Raw genomic sequence first — 24281 nt, 5'->3', positions numbered from 1 at the left:
TTTAAAAATATTGAAGTCTAGTGTTTTGCAGCACAATTCTACATAAGGTAATAGTTTCTACAAATCTATTCTTTTAGATGACCAGCAACACAAATGCTTCCTGCTTTTTAAAGTGCAGCTCTCCCATATTCAAGTGTATGCACAAGGAGAGGGTATTTTGTGGGACTGACCTTGGACGCAGAGGTGTCCTATGGAAACAAATGACTTTAGGAAACAAGTGATGGACAGTTTGCTCCTGCAGGAGAGATGACCTCACATAGGACAGTCGTCATGTTGTCTGCATGACCTGGTTTCTGTCTACATGTAGTTGTATCAGAAGCAACGCTGCAAGTCTTGGGAACAGTGATGTGTGAGGCCACCAGTGTCCAAGTGAAGAGGAGGCAGTGCAAGGTGTGAACCTGCGATGCCACGTGCAATCGGGGGCATTTGTGACTTCACTACTGATAAGTTGTTACAAGTGTCTTGATGTTTTGTTTACTACAGGCAAGTTCTAACAATAAAACTTGTATGTAATGAAAAAGTAGAAAGCATAGGAGGTTAAACTCTACCATGCTGTATATCACACCCTACACCCCACTGCACTTCCCATGGTTACTGCCTAACAGAAAGTTGGTATTTCTGATTATGTCATTGTGGCCACATTTGCCTAGTCGAGGCAGTGTCGCAGAACCAAGGCAATGGCTGTCCTAACCTGGCACAGTGACTAGTAATGTCTAGTCCCTGACTGGAGACAGAGTGCTTAGCGACCTAATCTGCAGTAAACCCAACCGCATGATGCTGTTGTAAATGATTGCAACCACGGAGACCTGAAGCAAACAATCCAAGGGCGGAAACGTGTCGTGAGCTGATACAGCCACGTCCCCTGGCAAACACCAAGTGGTATTCAGTTCGTGCGTACGTCGTCTGGAAAGCTTATCGAATGAACTCCCCATCACTGGCTTCATGTGTGAGGTGGGATGTAAAGGGTGCGAGGTGTCCATAACACGGTGGCAATTCATTGATTGAGGGAAGAGTCCTCTGTGTATCTTGACTACAGCTAAGCAAGAGCTGATATGGGATGATGGTGACAGGTGGCTATCGGGGAAGTTGCTTTTTGATATTCAGACAAAGCAAACACCGCAAAGTAGTGATAAGATAGACAATGGGCAGAGGAGAATTTGCAGGGATTTGGCCAAGTTCAGTAAAAACTCATAGCCTTTTACTGTTTTTAATTTGTTATGCTTTTTGTTTCTTCTTGTCCACATATACGTAACCAGAATTAGGAAGGCCTTACAACCTTTTCAACTTTGTAGCAGTAGCAAGTCAACAAGGTCCAGTGCTCACTGCACTTTGTTGAAACGATCTGCCCTGCAGCAGGGCTTAAATTGACTGTCTGGAAGGATAATGTTAAATGTTAAAAGATTTCTAAAGCGCATGGCTGCCCGAGAGCGTCCCAGCGCTGACAGAAAATCAGACGAGAACTGGAGAGCGGAGTTACGGGACGATAATCAGAGGACGAAGACCAGTTAGACTACAAAATTATACTTACGTAGACATGTTTCGGTCTGATAAACTCCCATACCTTGCACACCAGACATACAGAGGGGAAAGTGAAGTCGCATGGAGCAGGCCTTCCATTCTACACCGCCATCAGTAAGAGACCAATAACCACTTTAATGAAAGCTTTTAATGCCAGAATTCCTCCTAACGATCAAGATTGGTGTTGAATACATTCCTTCAGAAAAAACATGTTCTTAGATCGAGGAGAAGGAGAGATTTCGAAATCACTCACTTCCGTCCAGAAGCCTCTATCTCTGTGTATACACTTCATTTGGAATCTGGCATCATGAGTACCTGTGCAAAAGTGCTCGACAATATTGTTCACCGGGGCATTTGCTTGAAAGAAGCCCAACCGAATATGCCCCAATATTTAGCTTAAATTGAATTGGAGGATAGTTTGCACTTGAATTTTGTTTTGTCGGAAAATCTGGCAGTAACTCTGAAATGTTTTAATTTTAACTCTGAAAACATTACAAATTGGACCAATATAGTCCAGGTAAAGGAGTATCAGAATATGTGGTTATTCAAATGATAGAACTTATTGTTTACAGCAGAACACTCTGACAATCATTACTAATACAGCTGTACTGAACATCTCTCATCTATGTCTTAAAATACTGAATGAACATGCAGTGAGTTTTTTTTAAATTGATCTTTGCATGAATGCTTTATTACCAGAAACACATTTGGCAGATGATATAAGGCGGATATGACAGACAATATGGCTTCTCTTATATTCAGAATCTCAGGCATGTTCTATTTTTATGTACTAATTTGAGAGAAGTATACTTATGCTTTTTAAGCAATTTTTTCTTACGGAATAGTATCACAATTGCTTGTCATGCAGACACATCTATCATACTACTCTGACAAAAACTGATTAGTACATATGTTTTAAAACCTTTTCGATATCTTTATTTTATGCATTCTGACATGATAAATCTTATGATTTCATTTAATGTTTTGATATATGTTTATATGGAATAATATGTATATATCAATTATGATGAAAAAAACTATTTTTATAACCGCTTTTGATAAGGTCTGTCCTTTTTTTTAAAAAAATGTTTTCTTCGATTTTTAGGAACATTGTCTTTCCATCTGATGCTTTTCATTATTTATTATATGATATTGTATTTCTGCTGATCTGTACTTATAATTGTTGACCACCTTAACAGGTTTTAGCATCTATATAAAGACAATGCGACTACAATCCATCTCCACTTACGCTCAAGAGTCAGAGCAGACATTCAAAGAGTGAACCTCTAATTCCACTACCATGCTAGTAAAGGTGGCCATATCTTATTATGCTTTGGGATATCCTTCTGGGTCCCAGAAAGCAGGCAGCTTGTAATGCCTGTGGATAGCAGCTCTCACAAGTAGGTGGTGATCCAGTAGCCCAGGTGGTACAGATCTGACATCCAACCAAGAAATTCTGAAGAACATCATAATGATCCCCAACACTTGTGTGATGCCAAGTATGATTTATTGGGTTTGTGGTTTACTGCCACCATCCACTATGTTGTAGTTGTCACGTACAGGCCTGGAGTTTGCATGCATTAAGGTATCCTCTGCAAGAAGAATTTAGTAGCTAGTAACTAAACTGAATCTTCTGTACTTTATTTGTATAAGAATGAGCGTCTGTGCCCAAAGCTCTGCTCAGAGGCCTCCACCTGCACTGTTACATGTCAGCGTATCGAATGCCAAGGCTGCGTAGTCTTCAATCCCTCTCATACCTCTTTAATCCAGTACCAGACACCCCCTTCTCACTTTTGGCAGGTTCCGGCTTTCTACCTTTGTGACTTTTTTCCATCTGGTCTCTTCCTCCATCTTTTTCTTTTCCCCTTCCTCTTGGAAAATATCCCATCAGGAAAAATAAGGGCTGGTCCACAATAATGAGTGCAGGAGGCCCCCACGGCAACCACTGGCTCAAATTAAGCACTGTCTTTAGTCCAGACTTTAGAAAAATAAAGTTTGTTTGGCAGTTTTCACGTCGGTTATAAAACAACAAAACCTTCATTTACTTTCAGTTTATAAAATAAATCATACCTCAATCAAAAATTACTGAAGATATGCTTGCATACAGAATCTTCTTACTCACCTTCCACCATCCACCAAATGGCACTGCTCAGGAAATCTAAACAGTCCCTTACTACAAGGTCCTCATTGACTTTCTAAGGGTAGCAGTGTCTCCATTCTCCCTCACTTCCGCGTCTGAGTTTTCAACCTCAGGAATACAAACAGCATATTTCCACTGTCTGGGGACGTTGTATCCCTCGTTCAAGTTGCAGCATGCTAAAACCAGTGGCCATCCAAAACGAATCCCACTGGTGTGCATAATAGTTATTGCACACAGTCTTCCTGTTCCGTATGAGTCACACATGCACAATGTAGCCATGCACTCAACACACACTCCATGTCAGTGCAAGTATCTGGGTGCCACATTGAAGCAGAATTGAACCTCGAGTACGGCCAGTAGGCCCCACTCCTCTCTGCGCAGTGAGGAATATTAGTTAGCAGAAGCCAGTAAGGTGCCCCATCGCTTCTTGTCCGCAACCCCGGACATGGATAGTAGTCTCCCATCGATAAGAGGACACGCTTGATGCCCTCCTCTAAGTCACAGAACAAGTTTTAAACCTTGGCATTACCAGGGAATGGACTGCTGGCGCCACCACTTTATGTCCGCAACCCAGGACATGTACAATAAGCCACCATCGATAAAAGAGGGTACTCGTGGTGCACTCCTAAGTCACAGAACAGGTTTTAGACCTTGGCATTACCAGGAAAAGGCCTGTCCCTTAGAACACACTTCACTGATCTTTCTAACGTTTCCAGAAGCATGAGACCTAGCACGATGAGAAATTCCCTCCTGTTGGACACATCCATATTCCATACTTCCCAAGCTCTAAAACAATCCTCCTTTGACAATACTGTGTCCTCCTTTAATTTACTGTCTTCAGATGTGATTAGCTTCAGCATCTTATCCTTTTTAAAAGCTCTAAATTCTCCCCGGGTAAAATTTTTCCTAGGGGAATCAGATTCTAATGCAATATCCAGCAACTAGGTTCTGCTGTTAAAATGTCTGTTTGCACTTTCATCTTGTCAATCTGCTGTTGGTTCATTCATAAACCACGGTGAGTTCCATGTTCAGTTATTTTTGTCCCATGTCTCCATGCCCATCCATCCTGTCCCCTCCTGTCCCCAACCTCCAATGTTCTTGCTCCGCCTGCTACCCCTTCATCTTCCCAAACTCCACTGTTGTTGCTTCTGTTGTTTTCTCCAAATGTATTTCTGTCAGAATTGCTTTTTATTATGTTTTTTGTCTAAGGTGCTCTAACACCCTTAGGGGCAATGAAGCTCTAGAAAAATGGTAGTTAAATAAATAGATCACTGTGTAAGCTTGGTTAGCAAAAAGTCGGGTACTAGTTTCACAAGCAGTTGGTTCCCAAGCGGGTGGGGTGCATGCCAGTATACCGGGCAATGGGCATTCCTGTACCAACAATCCTCATTAGCCATATTTTTCATTGGAAATAGTGTAACAGTTGGCACACTGGACAGAAGTCCTTTAGCATTTTTAGAGCTGGAAATTTGAGCACAGAATAGCTCTGTGTTATATGACTACATAGGAATCTGGCTTCAATTACCGGGGAACTTAAGCACGTAAGAATGAATCCAGCATTACTACCATATCTGGAAACGCTTTTTTTGAGTGCGGATTCCAGCGTATCGTCTAAGGCAAGCGGCAGCGTATACTCTATAACGAACAACATTTGCGTTTTCATTACCATGTTGATGCTTTTAGTACCTTTTAACAAAAATTAATTTGGTTATAGTTCTAAATTTACTAGTCTGTTAAACCTTTGTGAATTTTCTTAAAAGCGGATGCCAGGTTGCGAACTGGACACTACAATCACAGCCAGGACTCTTATGAGCTTCTTACCTGAATTCCATGTGGTTGAAGATCAAAGGGCGATACAATAGTGCTAAACTCTTGAATAAAAAAAAAAGTCAGACTTGCACATTACAGTTCAGTGCCTAGTAAGAAGATATGTTGGATACATAATTGGTTATTTACATTTATGTAATATTCATGTCTGCGTTTTATTTCCTTTAATGGCAGTAAAACTCTAGTGTGGCCAAGTGTTGCTTCGAGCCTACCTATTTGATTGAGAGGGGAATTCCTAGGGACTTTAAGAAAAAAAGGTGGCTTACTGTCTTGGAGATGGTGATGACTTGGTACCTAGGTGGATGGTATTTGCCATTGTTTGATTGGTTGGCAGCTAGAGTGACTAGTTGGTGGTAGGCTTTAATGAAGGAGTGTAGGTAGGTTAGGCGTGCATGTTTGTAATTTGTCTCAGTGGTAGGAAGGAGGTAGTTTTATAGAGTGATTTGTGCATCTTGATGAGTTTTCGAGATGCCTTTGTTCCTGATGGGAAGTCGGTGGTGTGTTATTTTCACAGGTGTTCAAGATGTTTTTTTTTGTTTTTACCAATCTCTTGCTGCAGGTTCTATATGCTTTACATTTTTTGTGTGATTTATCTGGAAGTTTAATGTGGACTGCTTTTGTGTAATTACATTTTGAACTTGGGATAGACTTTAATTAGGCTTGCCTTGAGTGGCAGTGATGGGGGGCCTACTATTGTTTTGTAGGAACATTTACAAGATTGGCAAACCTTTACTTTGAAACTGTGATATATTGTTGCCAGCTGACCTTTATTCTCTCGTTATAATTTTTTTATGTTATTACCTTCATTGTATTGCAAAATAAAGTGTCTTGATGCTATTAAATTTGTTATATTACAAAATTAACGTAAAATGTTTTTGTTTGCTTAGAGCGTGGCAGGTCTAGAGGTTGCTTTCTGGATCCTGGGGAGGAGCCTGCTGGTGGCGCTGGAAGTGGATTGGTTCCTGGTCATGCCCGGTGGAAGAAGGGGTCCTAGTCGGCAGCAGCTAAGCCGTTCAGCGTTGCCATCTCTCCAGACTTTGGTTGGTGGGACCTGTGGCAATGGCACCGGGCTGAGGAACAGGTGAGATCTTGCTTTGCTTTGTTCTTCTGCTTACTCTCTACTTTACTCCTTACTCTTTACTAGGAATTGAATCAATAACTGGATTCCTGTAGGTTGACTGTTGAAGCGGGGGTATATAAAGTCAGCACCACCGAAATAGTGGTGTTGCCAGAATGGTAAATTAAGCCTTTTGACATGTCCCCTTTCCCTCCATCCTTGGTGGTAAGTAACATGAATGAATGGTTTCTCTCTGTATCATTGGTAGTTAGGAACATAATAATAATAATAATCCACATTTGTAAAGCGCAAACAATCACCCGTTAGGGTCTCTAGGCGCTGGGGGCCGTCAGGAAGATTAAGCAAGCTATTGCCCAGAGTCACATGGTGCTGGGCTAATATGCTGCCGGCGCCGGGAATCAAACCGTGATCCCCAGATTCCGGAGTCAGTCGCCCTTGCCGCGGGGCCACACGTCTTCATGAATGAACGGTTGCCCTCTGGTGACAGTCCGACTATGGGATTAGCGAATGTACTGGCAATGAGGGGCTCCACTGTCCACTTTTACTTCAAGATAGTTTAATTAGTCTTTTTGGAAATTTGTTACATGTTAGAACTTTAAAACATCATTTTAGTGGCTCCCCAATCATAACACTTCCCTTATGTGTTAGTCTTGTGTATCTGTGGTGCCTTGAAGTCCATGCTGGATACTTAATTTATGAAGTAGTTGGGATTACTGTTGATAACACCACTGCCCTCCTGCTGCATTAGGAGCGGGCTCATCAGCTAATGAGTTAAAATGTTCTGTAATGCAAGCGCCCATTCTTGTGTCCTTTTTTGACCCCACTAAATCTAAGTAATGCAGCACTCAGTCTTCGAGCTCATTTATTTTTGTCATACTAAATAGTATCTGTAATGGTGAATCCCTGCACACGGCACTCTTTTCCACCACTCTGGGCATCTTGATGCTCCTTTCATCGTGATGCACGCTGCACGCCTCATTTCTAATCTTTTGTAACTTTTAAAGGCTGGATTTTTAGTTGTACAATTCCAAAGTGGTCTTCATTTACTCTAGGGCTGTGAGCAATATTTACTATGACCGTGTTTTGTTAAAGTTTGTTGGGTCTGCCCAGAAGTTTCAGATTAGACCAATAATTTAAGGACAATCTAAGAGCAGGGCGTGGCATCAGTCAAGTTGATAAGACTTCATGACATTCCAATTTTGCCAATTATAAGTGAGGTATAATGCTGTAAGTCTCTTTCTTGCCTTGTTCCATTCCCCCATCTTTGTAGGACATTCAACCCAGACGTGTATTTGTTGTGTTGATGGCTCATCCCCATTTGTGGGGCAACCACTAAAAAATAGCACACTCAATTTCTGAGAATCCGGTTGCTTTCCTGTGGCTACTTTTTTTTCTTAGAATTTCTTTGTCTTTTGTTTTCCTAGCTAATAAGACGTATACATGTTCGTGTACATAACAAGCAGCGCGTCTGTGTGTATTGTAAGGTATGGTTAACATGTTCTAGTCCCTGAACAGGGCTTGTGTTTACACGAGTTCAGTGCATTTTCACTCTTTATGACCAAGGCAACAAATTATCATTTTCGTATGTTTTTCTGTAGATTGTAACTGATGAATCATATAAAATGACAGAAAGAAAAAAGAAAACAAAGAATTATAAACAATCATCAGTGCCCCCATTGCATGTAGATAACAGATCATGCCGGGACCAAGCCACAGACCACCTCCACTGCATGTTAAATTATATATATATGTATATCTGCATTAACTCCCACAAATCGATTAGCTGGACTTTCAAGGACTGTGAAAAGCGACCATACGTTAATCTAAAGCATTGCAGCAATGCAAATAAAGGATATAATCTTCAAGGTTGTCTATTTTCTTGACTTTTCCGCCAATATTTCCATATAATCTCCCTATTTCTTCTATATCTGTGTCACCCCCACCTGCAGTCAGTGCTAGAGACAACATATCGATTTCTGCATACGCCTATTTCTTTAGCTCTGAGACCCATGCCCTAATTGACGATGCAGCAGACATTCCAAGACATGGCTATGCGCCTTTTGGCCACGACTAATCCAGATAAATACATTTAAAGGTTTCTTGTTTTCTTTGTACCGACCGTCAGCACCAGAATGTATTGTGAGGCTTCTCCTGGTATCAATTTGCCAGTAAGACTTAAGACCCATTCCAGCACTACTTCACAACATTTGCATATCTCTGGACAATACCATCAGGGGTGGCTCCTCCACTATGGTGCCGGGGTGTCGCCCCGCTGGTGAAATGCCCCAGGCAGAAGAAAAATAACATAACAATAAAACTATTTTGTCATTTTATTTTTCACTTCCAGGCCGCAAGTCTAGGGTGGGGACTGGCAATGTCTCTACGTCGGCAGCAGGGGGAGGAGGAGTGGTAGGCACTGAAACGCATGTCTGTTTGGCCGGTCGTCTTAGGGCGGCCCGATCGACATGCGCACTTTGGTATTTTCAGGCTGTTTTTCTGAGATATCAGCAGTGCTCATGGGGCAGAGGCTTCCAGTCCCTGCTGGAGCGTGAAACTGCCCCGCTCCGCCCTGTACCAGCGCTTCTCTCATGCTAATTGCATGAGAGAAGTGCTGGGATTGCATGTGGAGTCTGGGAGCGTGTGCTCCTGGGATTGCAGTTCCAGGAGCAGCGAGGCATGGCGTGAGAGCAGAAGATTGTTGCGGCTGGCAGCATAATTGTGTATTTTTTTAATATATTTTCCCCACGCTGCCCCCCTAGTCGGATTGGCAGCTGCAGCCACTGAATGCTGTCTGGTATGATAAAAATCCGTTTAATCTTTTGGGCATCTAGGGCAAATCTTTGTGGCCCCAAGATCGATCTGATCAATTCTTTGAGGAGTCTGGTAAGTGTAATGAAGACAATTGAACTTGGTGTATTTTAATTAGCATTTATTGAAACTTCTTTTTTGCCCTGTCCACATATCGTCCGAAAAATGCACTCCTAGACATGTCTCCCACCACTCCCTGTGCAGAGGCAATCTCGCCCTGCTCTGACTCTGCTGTGCTTTATACAAAATAGTCACTGTTTTCCTATCATGGCCATGTGTCAGTAGAGCCCCTATCAAGGGGAGAGACCCCTGGTGCTTCATATATTGTGCTCCAATAAAGAAACTATTGGTGTGTTAAGGCGTATACATGAGAAAATGTCCAGGATCCAGCTCGTATACTTACACTAAAATATCAAACGAAACATTATCGAAAAGATCATCCCGAACTGTAATAGCTGCATCAGTCCTTGGACTAATGGTATAAAAGATGCTTGATCTGGTACAGTTGGGTGGAGTTTGGTGGTCTGAAGGATCTGTTTGTGTTGCATCTGCGCATACACTTTCCAGCACCACTCTGCTGTCCCCATAGGCATGTTCCCCTTCTTATTGATAACATTTGTCTCGCCCATTAACAATTCCAACACACTCTGTGCCTGTAGGTTCTTGGATACGTCCTCCAATTCTGGACTACGTCTGGCGGCTAACCACATCATCGGCCATTGTAGTTGCACAGCAGCATAGTTCATATCATAGTTTCGTGCCCCTAATCTGCCATACGTTAAAGGAACATACAACTTTGTTATTGCAACTTTGTGCCTGCCTGAGCCCCATATCTATGTAGTAAGTAACATCTGCAGTTCCCTAAAGAAAACTCTTCTTGAGCACTGTAGGAATTGCTCGAAAGAAGTACAGAAAACTGGTCACAACCGTCATTTTAGAGACCACTATTCTACCCATCGGTGATAACACTTCAGAGCGGCAAAGATTGTCTCATTGTTATCAATGCATCTTCCATATTCCCATCCACCAAGTTATTTTCCAAATGGTACACTGTTACACCCAGATATCAAATTGTGCGTAGTTCCCATTGTAGATCCGTGGTATGCAGGAGATTAATTAGTCTTGTATGGTGAGGAGAAGTGCGGCTCAATGATTAGAGTGGCAGACCCTGATGCAGAGGTCTAGCCCGGGACCAGGGTTCAATTCCCCGCCTCGGCGGGTCTTGGGCTAAAAAATTCCACGGACCTGATAATTCTCGCCTTGGTACCTATTCCAATCATGGAGTCCCACTCTGCAACTCTGGGCAATAGCTTGCTTAATCTCCACAACAGCCCCCACAACGCTAAGGATGCCTAGCCTACACCTTGGGGGTGCCCAGGAGTGGACGCCTCACAGGGAAAGCCAGGATGGGTTCCTTAGCGGTATTCGTACAAGCGCCTTGAGACCCTTGCGGGTGAGTAGTGCGCTATACAAGTATCAATTTACATTTACATGTACATTTTGAGTTGTACCTGATCAGTGGTTTGTTTTCGTACTTGGAGCAAATTTGGTGCTGTACAATTTTGAATGATTGATTTTCTACTATTCTGATATTACAAAATAATCAAAAGAAAAATGAGGACTAAGCTGCTCACTTTTTCATCTGATGCTGCAGTTTGGACAGATGTCAGTGTCAAGGAATGGCATTAGGGATACAAAATCTTGTCTTGGATTTCTCCATCAAGCGGCAGTTCTTGGTTCAGGGACTATCACTTTGGACTATCTTTTGGCATCTCTCAGAAAACTCCTCAAAAGGCCTCCCCTTGCCAGAGCCAGAACCTAGCCAGCAAGCCTGCCCCTCAAGCTCTTGACACAACTGTTGACCCTCTAATAAAAAGCACAAATTACTGCTCATCCAGGAACAGGCAGATGAAGATTCTACCACAATACCGCACACACCATCACGCAACAAAATTCTCACCATAAAGAAGTTAAACAAGTCTTAAAACCAGCTGAGCACTACAAAACCACAAACCCTCCCCCTCCCAATGCTGAAAAGAAATTACTGCATCCACCAAGTATCCAGCACCCTCTAAAGAGTTGATCTTGTCTTTGACTATTCAAGTTGGAAGTCTAAAGATGGTCCCACATTAGCTCCCGCAAAGTTAGAATAACAGAAATGCTTCCTCAATCCAGCCATACTGTTTATCCTCCGTTTGTCAACTCATTACACACATTGACCAAAAACACTATGTGCCCAGTCTGGCTAAACAATACATGGACATCACAAATGAACACTTGAGAGATCTGTTTAAGCCCTTATTTCTTAGAGTTGAGATTACGTGCTCCTGTTAACAGTCTCCTGGAAGAGGTTCATAAATTGAACATTACCCATAAACACATATGAAATGGTCAGCAAATAAATGTGGACTTTTTCGAATTGAACTGGACTGTCTTAGAAAAACCCCTTGTATTTACTCGCCATACTCTTGTGAGGAGCAGATTACATGCACCACCCAACATAAATTGTACAAAGTAAATCAGTCCTCTGCTAGAGTGTGTGAACATAAGCCCCTAATTTGTTCTACTGTAGCAGAACCTTCCTTCGAACAAACATCTATAAAACATTACACTGTGCCTTTCAAAGCAACAAGTCACTGGTATTGTATCTAGCACCCCTACTGACTAAAATCTCAGACCAATCCCTTGGTGTGCTCCTTACCGAGACATGGTTCATACAACCCACCCAACAGCTTATGGGCCCAGTCCTCCCACAAGGTTATTCCAGTGTACATTTGACTGGTAAAAGTGGAGAGGTGGTGGCGTAGCTTCACTTATCGAATCCTAACGTCCTTTGAACCTTCATCCTTCCATTAACCACTGCATTAAAAAAACGCTCACTCCATCCAAACATTTAAAGTCCAATGCCATCAAACATCATCCAGAGAACAACTTCATCTCTGTGATTGATTGATCAGCAAAGCATTTAATACATTCAATCAGGTGTTTGTTAAGCGGACTACTCATCCGTAAGGGTCTCAAGGCGGTAGGGGTAGGAGTTTGGGGGGGGGGGGGAGGGAGGATCGCATGTTCCAGTGCATCAAGGAGGGGGTCTGTCGAAGAGGCAGGATTTGAGGTTTCTTGCGAAGATGGGGAGCGATGTTCTCTGTCTTAGGTGGGAGCGGAAGGTCCTTCCAAACTCTGGCCGAACGGAAGGAGAAGAACCGGCTCCCGATCTAGTCTTTCTGGTGCTGGGGACCACGGCATAGGAGAGCTGGGCTGATCGTAGGGTCCTTTGGGGGTCGGCTGTTCAGGTATGCTGGTCCGGTGTCGTGGAGGGTCTTGTGAGCGTGAGTTAGCATCTTGAAGGTGGCTCTAGCTTTGATGGGGAGCCAGTGGAATGTGCGCAGGTGCTGGGAGATGTAGCAGTGTTTTGTCAGGTTGAGGACCAGTCTTGCAGCGGCGCTTTAGATGTTCTGTAGCCTGCAGTGAGGTTTTTGTTTATTCCGGCATAGTTAGTTGCCGTAGTCGAGCCTGCTGGTGACCAGGGCGTGAATGTTCGAGGGGATCCATTTGAAGGTCTTACGTAGGAAGCGGAGGGTGTGGAAGCAGGAGGAGGAGACTGAGTTGATCTGGTGGTCCATTTTGAGCTCTGAGACCGGGATGATTCCCAGGTTGTGTGCGTGGTCCGTGGGGGTTGGCGGGCTTCCGAGGGCGGGGGGCCACCATGTGTCGTTCCAGGCGCCGGGGTTTGGGCCCATGATGAGTACTTCCGTTTAGTTGGTGTTTAGTTGTAGGCAGCTGTTTTTCATCCATTTGGCAGCGGTTTCCATGCCTTCTCCATAGTTGTGTCTGGCGGTGTTGGGTTCGTTGGATAGGGAGAGGATGAGTTGGGTGTCGTCTGCGTATGACACAATGTTGAGTCCATAGGTTCTGACGATGGGGCGAGCCGAGCCATGCAGACTTTGCCACACAACAACTGACCTCATTTGATTGTATCTCTTTATGAGACTTCAGCCACCAATGGTTACTTTGGAGGCTGACATTCCAAAAGTAGTATTGTTTGACCAATAAGTGGCCTCTCACAACTAAGTCTCAAATCTATGCACAGTCATGGCCCCATCCTAGACCTTGTCTCCAAACTAAACAACCTGTAAGCTTTTAACCCCCTCTATGGTCTGTTGGTTACCCAACCCATATGAGACTACGCTGCATTGTTGTCCGGCATGCGGGTTCCGTTTTATACACCAACCTACCCCTGTTCCTATACCCAGGACCAATTTAGATAATATCAAAGCTGGACTGATTAATTCAAGATCTATGGTCAGCCAAGCGGCCGATATCTTTGAGCTGCTCGATGGCCAGGAGCTTGATCTCCTTTTTATTACCGAAACTTGGCTCACTGAGTCTTGCATGCCGGTGATCGAACTTGCTATTCCACGCGGATTTAGGATCGCGAGGATGGATCGACCATCTGGCAGGGGTGGCGGTGTGGCTGTAATCTATCGTGACCACTGGGTAGTGGTGAGTGAACCGCCAGATTTACTTGGCGATTCAGAAATGCTACACTTTGCTGTGGTTCTTTCCCCCCACTTCACTTTGGGAGGCACCCTACTCTACCGCCCCCCGTCTATGCCGGTAGCGAGAAAAATTGAGGGCCCGGGGAACAATAACCTCCTCAATATTGCCCACGAAGCTATCTCCTGCTGGGTGATTTTAACATCCATATGGACACTGGGGATTTGCCTGAATCAAGGGGTTTGGCTGATGTCCTTGCGCTGGCGAACCTGACACAATGGGTGAACTTTCCCACTCATAAGGCTGGTCATTGGTTAGATTTGGTCTGCTCTAACTTTGAGATCACTATGTCACCCCCTATGAAGGTTACCTGGTCGGACCATGCCTTAATTTTGTTCACTTGGCCCTTAGGTTCTAAAGTGCTGAGGGATTTGCCTGCCCCTTAAGCTCACGCCCAGAGAATAAATGTAACCACCTTCTCAGATTCGCTTCTGGCTAACCGGCCAACGTTGCCGTCTAACCTAGAGTCTGCAGTGGATTTATTCAATGCTTGGGTTAAACAAAGCGCCGTTGTGCCCTCCAATAAAGGTGGCAGTAAACGGGTCAGGTCATCGCCCTCTTAACCCTGGTTCTCCCACGCTCTCAGGGAACTTAAATCCGGCTGCAAAAAACTGGAGCGAGCCTGGCGCCGTGAATTCCGCCCTGATCTGAAGAGTGATCTGCGGAAGGCGCAGAAGGTTTACTATGCCGAAATTAAAGCTGCCAAAAGTAGGTACTTCTCAGAAAGGATAGAGAAGGCGGACAACAATGGCAAAGAAGTCTTTGCCATTGTTCAGAGTTTCCTTTCTCCCTGTGCTGCCTTACCAGCTCTTCCGGCCTCCGATCTCTGGTGTGAAGAACTGGCCTGCTTTTTTGATAATAAAATCATCAAAATTCAAGAGGAGCTCCAAAATTCCAGTGGGCTTCTTCGGCCCTTGTCACCCTTCGCTTGTTCTGGGGGGAAGCAATCTACTAGCCAATTTACCACCTTTGAGCCAGCTGTGCAAGCGGACGTGCTGGCCATCTTGGAGTCACTAAAGTCGGGTTCACCCTCTGACCCTTGCCCCGCCAGGGTTCTGGGGGGAGCTGCGAGCTTGGTATATCAGGAGGCCACTCAGGTGGTCAATTTGTCTCTGTGCCACCCTGCTGGAAACAGGCGAAATTGCTTCCCCTCCTTAAGAAGCCTGGCCTGGACCCTCTAGCCACGTCCAGCTATCGTCCGATATCGCTGCTCCCGGCACTGGCGAAGGTCTGTGAAAAGGTTGTCTATAGGCAGCTGAATAATTTTATTGAGTCCTCTCAGGCCCTGCACCCGGCTCAATCGGGTTTCAGGGCGGCTTTCAGCACCGAGACGGCTCTGGTGGAAGTTTCGGAGGCCATCAGGGAGTGTCTGGACGGAGGCGGCAGAGCGGTCCTGGTTTTGCTGGACTTATCTGCCGCCTTCGATACGGTTCCCCAAGCTCTGCTGCTGAATCGGTTGGCAGAGGTGGGACTGTCAGGCGCGGTTCTGGCTTGGCTGTCCTCGTTTCTGTCGGAACGGACGCAGCAAGTTTGGATGCCTCCTTACGCCTCGTCTCCCAAGAAGCTCAGCACAGGGGTCCCCCAGGGGTCGACGTTAAGCCCCCTGTTGTTTAACGTTTATATGACCCCGCTGATCTATCTGGCTGAGCAGTGGGGAGCCAAAATAATGGCGTACGCCGACGACACTCAGCTGTTGTTTACCTGGCCTAAGAATTGCCTAGATGCTAGTGTCGTCTGCTCCTGTCTATCCAATGTCTTTCGGTGGCTCCTGTCAGCCCAACTTAAATGCAACGAGGACAAGACAGAGCTGTTGTTTTATGGCAACTTTCCGGCCAATTTTAAGGATCTCATTTGGCCGCCTGATTTTGCTTGTCCCAGCTCTCTTGGAGGCCCGGCCAAAAACTTGGGGGTCTGGTTCGGACAGGATCTTAAGTTTGAAGTACATCTAAAAAAACTTACGGCGACCTGTTTTGCGACCCTCAAGTCACTAAAAAGGTTCCTTCCACTGCTCCATAGGGAAGCAAAAGAGACGGTTCAGCGTGCTCTGATTCTATCAAGGCTGGATTATTCCAATGCCCTCTTTAGCGGTCTTCCTAAATATCTCATCAACCGAATGCAGATTATGCAGAATGCGGCGGTCCGACTTTTATTCCATCTCCCGAGAAGAACTAGCGCTTCTGCTCATCTCCGAAAGCTCCATTGGCTTCCAGTGGCCCATCGTATTGTGTTCAAATCTCTGGTCCTGGCCTTCCGTGCCCTGCATCAACACGGACCACAATATTTGCACAAGAGGTTCACGTTTTATTCCCCTCGCCGTGCACTCCGATCAACTAATCTCCTTCTGATGTTTACGCCTAAAATCAGATATGTGAGATTGGGTGGTCAATCTATTTCTGTCCAAGCAGCTCGATCCTGGAATGCCCTGCCGCTCTCTTTGCGTGCGTCAGCCACACTGGCAGAATTTAAGAAGGGGTTAAAAACTCACCTTTTTAATCTCAGTATCTAGTTGCTTCCCTTCCTCCTTGGTTCGGCTCTGTTCTAGTTCACATATCGCGCCAGGATACTCTGTAGTAGCAGAGCGCGTAATAAAATCTTTTATACATACATACATACATACATCCAGAGGTCTCTCTTTCCCCTATGCCTCACTCTCTACAAAAAGGGCCAACCCAGAAGGTATGTGATAGAAACACCAAATAACATTGAGGAAGGACCCTGGACTAATTGTCCCTTGAGAAACTCCTTTACGTTGTGATGCACAATACTCTGATTTTGATGGTCTCCATCTCCAAGTAAATCCCAGCGAGCCAAAGAACATAAGTGGTGCAGTCTCTTGCATCTTTGCCGCTCCGTTCTCTGATTCCAGCAGAAAGGGTTATGAGCTCAAGTTCTCAAGACCACAGCAGCTTTTTCAAATTCCAAATTGTTATTGCCACAAACTGCAAAAAGAGATGTTTTTGAATTATAAGAAATCAAACTACTAAATGAAATAACTACAAACTCTCAGCAAAACAATGCAAATAATGTGTGCCTTGCGTCAGTGAAAAGTTAGTTACTAAAGGAGCAGAGACTGTTTGCTTGTCTTTTGTGACCACGTCAGCATGGTGAGAAAATCTCCTACCAGCTGGAACACATTCTGCCCTGTCCTGCCCGATAGCCTTCAAGCAGTGATGAAACCCACCAAGCCCGCACCTACTGAGTTCACACCTTACTCACTTGGTAAATGCCCCAGCGAATCCCTTGCAACACAGTAACTCCTGATCATACGTGTCCCATCAGTCAACACAGAGTCCCAGACTCTGCGACGTGCTCATGTAAATCCACTTAAAGGAAACCCACTATTGATTCATAAAACATCATTCTTTTCCGTCCTGTTACTGGCCGTCCCTTCCTGGTGAAACCTCTGGCGTGTTGTGTGTCCACTAAAGGACTGTGGATAAGCAAGTGACATTGTAGGTGATCATCTGTCTGGTTTTCTGCCTCATTATAGCAGTGAAATCTCACTTTCAAGATAATTCCCTATTCATCTTTGATTGGGGAGATCCAAGCATCTGGACAGATCTGCAAATTCCACCCCTGAATTGTACAGCCATTCCCCCTAGGGCTCATCTGTGTCTTAGATTGGTCCACAATACCCCAGGCAGCGCACATGTTGGGCAGAAAGAAAAATCTCATAGGCAATCTGATTTGGGTGGGTTTGATAAGAGTTTGGCTTTCAAACTGTACGCACTAAGTCGGGGTCAGTGCCACACTCTGCCTATATCATCTCTCTACAAAGTCCCCGGGGTTCAATTATCCCCCCTGCCCCCTAATCTCCAACCAGAGGGGCACTAGGCAGAGTCCTGTAGAAACTGCATCTATTTCCTTCCAGAGGCAGCTACACCTGAGGATACATTAAATTTAATTCCTTGATCGCACAGGCTCTTACTTTAGATTAAATCTTGTATATCCCAAAGAAGACTCAAACTGTAACCGGGGAAAATAGAAGTCCTCCTCCTCTCTCCGATTGCTGATGGAGAATTGAGCCATATTAGGTCTTTGCCCTTAATTACAAGATACCGTCACCATAAGTGTCAGCAGGGCCAAGTCAGTGGGCTTCACTGTGGGCACTAAATTGCATCTGGACTCCCACGTTAAAAACATAGCCAAAGAGGCAACCAAGTACATCAGCTAACAGTGGTTCTCCCTGAACAAGGATTCAGTGTCATGACCTGGTCCCTTATCATCTCTCACAAAGACTATGGGAGTGTCCTACAAGCAGGATTATGCAAACCCTATCCTATGACTCCCTTGGGTGCTCGTGCACACGAGGCTTCCCTCATCTATAATATTAGAAGGTTTCATCAGGTCACCCCTAACCCAGCCAATCACAAAGGGCTCCACATGGAACTCACCGCAAGTACAAAACTGCCAGTCCCACCTACAGACCTGTCTGACAAAGTAGACCCTGATGTTTGGTCCAGAAATTGATAATCTTGGATTTTCAGAATCTCCTCACCCTAAAGTACCCTAAATGAGTAATTTGAGTGCTATGGAGAGAGCATTGTGAGTCAATGACCATTTAACCATCACTGGCTGACTTCAGTGGTTTTTAGAGTCCATCTAAAAGATGATGCTCTGTAACATATTTTCTTCCAGTGAGTTTATGGTGTTTTGTAAGCTTAGTGTTGCTTTTTCATCCGCAAACATATTGTCATCATGATCACTGTATCAGTGAAAATGAGCGGCAGACCTTGATGCTTATCGTGGGCTTCCTTTGAAATCCAAAGATACTGCTGAACTCTAATCCTCGTGGGCTTCCTGCATGTACATGGAGACTGAATATAGTGTCAAAAAACAAGGATCCCCTGCTAATAATGTAGATTCCTAGGGCAGGGGAATACAATAATGGAAGAAAAAACCCCTAATCAACAATTGGTCTGAACAATATGTAAGATCTAATCAAACGCAGACATGATAATAGAGACTCAGTTTACACTTACATTCATTAAAACTTAATTATTGTAATGCTAATTCTTTCATAAAGATAAGCGAAATAACTAAACTGAACAATGTTCTAATCAAGTGGCAGGTTGATGAATCTTCTTTGTATCTATTTGATAACATATCTGATCAAATAGATAACAAGAAGATTTACCAACCAGCCACTTGATTAAAACATTGTTCATTTCAGTTATTTCGCCTATCTTTGATTAAGTTCTGTAGAAAATTAACAATTGTCATTTTTGAGGTTCAGTCAAAAAGCACATGTCTGTTGATCGTATTCCTCATTTTTGTTCACCTTATGAGTTACCTTGTGATGTTATTGTTTAGTTTGTTCATGGAATTATCTAAACATTGACTATGATAATTGTGAAAGAATTTTGCATGAATAAAATAAAGTTTTAATGAATTTATGTACACTGAGTCTCTAATATTATAGCTGTGTTTGATTAGGTCTTACATATTGTTGACCCAATTGTTGCCTAGGGGTTTTTCTTCCATCATGGACACTGAATATGCAGTCGTCGGACCAAATGTTCATCCGTTTCACGGAATAAAGTCAAATTGCGCCCCTGAATTGTACAGCCATTCCCCCTAGGGCTCATCTGTGTCTTAGATTGGTCCACGATACCCCAGGCAGCGCACATGTTGGGCAGAAAGAAAAATCTCCTAGGCAATCTGATTTGGGTGGGTTTAAGGTCCGACAGCCCTATTATCAGTGGCTCTCTAATTCCAATGGACTCAGTAACTTGGGTTCTGTAGATTCAAAGGCAGGGCACACTACCACCACCACTCTGATGCACCAGGCCATGGGAAGTACTTCCCTGCATACCATAGGCGCACGCGTTGTGCGCCCCTCCCTGTACTTGACTTTGCATTGTCCGGGGCAGGCTTAGGCCTCTGCACACATACTACTATATTCACTTGATGCCAGGGCCAAATTAATGGCAGCTTACCAGCGGCTTCACATGCAGTCGGGCACTTAGGGCATGGGCACCCACCTGTTTACTGTGCAGGGGACATTCCCATCTGCACACAGCTGTGCTGCTTCCTTCACTCATCCTTGGCCTGCGAAGGACGAGAGGAAGCTGCGAGCAGGGGCTTTTATAAAATGTATACTTTGGAACGAGTGGCCGGCGCTGCCACAAACCACATGTTTATCCACAGTAGCGAGTAACACTTTAATATTTTCCTTGGGGTTGAAAATAAACCTTAACATGTCAGGGAGCACAGTGCGTCTCCAAAAAAGACCCAAGTGCTGGCTCTTAAAGGGGCGGTACCTTAGCTAAGATAGAGAATCGTGACCTATCACCACTATGGTCCGCTCCCTCTTTAGCTTTCGTCTTATTTTAACCTTTTTTTCATGTCCTGAAGGCTCTGAAATCTGCAAGCACTTCAGTAAACCCCTTGACCAGCACTTACCGTCAGGCATAGCCCCTTTGGAATGCTTGGCCAAATTAATGCGAGGCCTCTGTTCCAGCCTTTTAATTCGTCTCAGCCGCCTTTACCATGTTGCAGGCCAAGTGCCAGAGGGCATGTTGCTGCATTTGGTTTTTCATAAATACTTCACTTACACTTTCATTTCTTTCTTTAATCTAGAAGATGTGTGGAAGATGTTGGTTTTTCGTTCACTAATCTTTTACCAATAGTAGTTACATGACCTCAAGAAATACTTTAGATTGCAATAGCCAAGATAAAGCGAATGTCTTCTCAATTACTTGTAGGGGAGAGGGAATATTCATTTACAGTTTTGCAATTGTTTGATTCTCCATTCTTAATTTTCTTTCTTTGGTCAGGTAGGAAGTCCCCTGTAAAATTGAGTATGTGTCTGAATATTTGCTGCATGTTTATGTGCCAGCATTCCGCACCCAGGTGGATATACTGAAGCACAGGGAATGAACAGAGAGCTGAGGCGGCAACAAAGGTTCATTCAGACAACTTGTTCTAACACAGCATCTGCACCCAGGTTGACTTGGTAGACTTGTCTTGTTGGCGCACCTCAGGCTTTCCTGATCCTAATCTTGAGCATTGCGGGTGTTGCGATCCCAGTAACGTAAGACTCTTCACAGTAGAACTACTCATGTGTTACCTTTCATCCTCGTTATCTTCAAAGTTAAATCCTCCCCACACAGGAGTTTCTCTAGAAATAAAATGAGGCAAGCCAGCTTTTTGGTTCTTAGTCTTCCTTTGAAATTAGCAAACACAATAATATGATCGTCGGAGTGCTGAAAGTTTTCAGACACTCGCCCCCAGTCACTATTAGATCTGGGTTAAATCTATCATCTTTCTTCGGCTCACTAAGCCACCCCAGTTTGGACCCAGACACTGGCAAATCAGTCTTGACCCTGCGCCTCATGGGAACAGTCCAGCCCGAACTGCCAGGACTATTCTCACCTGGACCAGAAACCTGCATCCTGGGACCGGTTTCGGGGTAACACTCCTCATCAGCCAGACTAGCTTGTCTCCTGTTGCAAAGTGAGCAAAGGACCCATGTCTGGGTATACCCTAGCCACTTAGAACAAACGTAGCAACCACAATAAGATGATGGACGGAGCGCGGAAACGTTTCAGACACTCACTCCCACTGTTGCAATTTTGCCCTATGTGGGAAGGGTTCCCAGATGTGGGTCCTATGCTCGCTACGCCACTGAATTCAAGCTAGCCTGGCTGATGAGGTATGATTGCCCGAAACTGGTCCCAGGAGGCTTGTTTTGCGGTCCAAGGAGGACCTGGTCAAGCAGTTTGGACTGGACTGTCCCACAAAGAGTAGGGTCGAGGCTGATTTGCATATTGTTGGATCCAAACTGGATTGTAGTGGTGAGCAAAATAACGATGGATTAAACCCAGATCTGTGACTGGGATTGAATGTTTGACCATGTTCAGTATTCCGTCCATCCTCGTTTTGTGTTGCTTTCTTTGAAACTGTCATTTTGGTCCCCATAGAGAGCTGCTTTGTGGCCAGTGTTTAGAAGCTGGCTCACCTTTTTTTATGATATTTCGCTGGGAAGTGGATTCCTGTTTACAGTATTTCTTCTATTTCAACGTCTTCCAGAGCTTCCTGCTTTTTTCTCAAGTTCTGTCGTCTCTCTCAAATATTTAGTCTTCATTTAGCTGCAAAATCCTGATTGATTTTAAAGGCACTAGTGTCCTTTCATTCAAACACTATGGTTCATCTTTCACTGAGGTGATCCATTCAGACATCATAATATTTCACTTTCATTAAAGCTGTTGAGAGGAACCATGAACCAGAATTAAGAGGAACCATGTTAGGTGGTGCTGACTTTTAATGCTCCAGAATAATTTAGATGGTAAAATACCCAAGTACCTGTTAGTTGAGTCCTTCTTGATGATTCTATGTGTGTCCACTTGTAGACTCAACAGATTTATTTTTAGGCCTCTTACTTTTCCAATCTGATTATTAAAGTCCTGCTTTCGTTGACATTTACTTGTTTATACCTGGACGGTAGTGCTGTAACCTACTTTCGCCACTAGAGCTTTTTTACACCTTCAGGAAGCCCCAAACCCACCCTATCTGGTTCCTCCATACCTACAAGAATGCGGAGCACGCTTGTTGCTAATTCTCTGAGCACCTTCAAGCTTCTTGAGTTCAGACTTCATTTCTATGTTGAGAGGTGTTATAGTATTGATCACCTGATGTAGGTCAATAACTTGTGTTTAGAGTCTGCTTCATGTTCTCTTGGGGTTTTATACCCCTTCAGTTTTAGCTCTCTTCTGTACATTTTTAATGGATCCACTCTTCTGTTCAGGTTTCTCTGCTGTCTGAAGCTGCGTTTTTCAATGTTCTGCACCAATTTCTTGATGATAGCCTTAGTAGGAACCAGCGTTGTTGGCCAGATCTCATTTAGCACTTTAAAAGGCCTTTGTCTTTGGCGCATCTTTTGGCGCAAACAGGAGCCTGTATTATGTTCCACTTGCTCATTACAATTGTGCACATTCTTCAAGGTATTATGGGGCTAGATATGACCGTATGGTGAATATCTGCGATACATTTTTAGCGTATTTTAATAACGTGACAATGACTGCCCCTTTTTTCTGTGACCATTGTCCTTTGTCGCAGATTCGAAATTTCGCTGCCCTTCTTGTAGTTTTGATCTTCTCTCGTTCCTGGTGGTTGTTGTCATATTTTATAAGATATATTTGATATACCTTTGGTTTGCCAGAATATCACGCTTACAGCCCTGATGCACTTTATTTCTAGCTTTCTACACTTTACTTTGACTGCTACTTTTTGTTATGAAAATAAATCTAATTAAAGTCACTTAAATGCTGCATTTCTAAGCCTAGCAGAACTCCCTCTCAACCAGTGGTGTTCCTGGTTTTAGTGTGATGCTTCGGTGCACTTGTGCAGCAATTTACAAATTGGTCCCCGGAGGGATTCATGTCACAATGTGGGTGACCGCTTCTCTCTAAACCAGTATCCTGACTGTAATCCAGCAAGACATCAAGACGCTTCCACTATGCCTATTGTGTGCTGTATTCAAGTGAACCACAGCTTAATCAATATTCAAACTGATAGAGTTCTCTGTCACTTTCTCCAACCGGTTTCCACAAAGCCCTGCAAAGCCACTGACTCACTGTTAGAAACACAGGCAAAGTTAAGGAATATAATTAAATAACAGAGTATCCATTAGAGTTTCTATACAATCAGTGCAATTTAATAATCCACCAACACTCCTTTGCTTCCCTTCAGTGTAAAATTTGACATACAGTGGAGAAATAGCCACTAATTCAGTGTATGATGGTGGAGCAGACCTGGAAAACGGCCAGCTTGGCTGCAGTGCCAAGATAGTTTTGTAATACTTTATTTACCTTTCTTTTTAAAGATCCAGTTCCAAAGAGGCATTGAAAACAAATGATTAATGTTAATTAAAACAAATGCTAACTACAGGATGTCACTTGGCTGTAGTGTATGTAGAGTAGTTAAGTCGTAGTAGAGGGACTCTTTACTGCCAAGATGCAAGGCTTTGTACGATACAACTCTGTAATTCTAACCTCAAGGTTCATAGAATGAATTCCAGATTTATAAAGCGCAGACTAATACCAGATAAAGGTGTCCTGACGAAGGAAAGAACATAGACGCAGATTACACAGCCCAGCCTAAAATGACTTCCTAAAGCTTCACTGGTCCACTTCAAATTGGATGCGGATTAGAAGATAATTCCGAATTTTGATAGATTGGTTGAAGAAAGGGTAACCTTAAATACATGCACCTTCTTAAATCACAGAATCTCACTAATAGCCTTGATGCAGATTGTAAAATCCAGGCTGGTTGATACAGTCTAATGCAGTATTTAATCGCAGCTTTCCCTTTGCTAATGACTTAGGACCGCTACAGAGCGATTAAACAATT

The 24281-nt window shown here is 43.9% G+C and overlaps 1 protein-coding gene across 1 annotated transcript in view; it reads left to right on the top strand.

The window, feature by feature from the left end:
• Positions 1–24281, top strand: part of TMEM39A (transmembrane protein 39A) — a 266042-nt gene that overhangs the window by 106892 nt on the left and 134869 nt on the right. Inside the window, exon 2 of the mRNA XM_086935575.1 lies at positions 6373–6566. Within this exon, the coding sequence (XP_086791701.1) occupies positions 6373–6566 (194 nt within the window). The remainder of the gene's footprint in view (positions 1–6372; positions 6567–24281) is intronic.

The sequence above is a fragment of the Lissotriton vulgaris genome, chromosome 8 (genome assembly GCF_964263255.1).
Source record: "Lissotriton vulgaris chromosome 8, aLisVul1.2, whole genome shotgun sequence".
NCBI classification, from domain to species: Eukaryota; Metazoa; Chordata; class Amphibia; order Caudata; family Salamandridae; genus Lissotriton; species Lissotriton vulgaris.
Note: the sequence above shows the minus strand (reverse complement) of the source record. Positions and strands in the feature narration are given on the sequence as shown.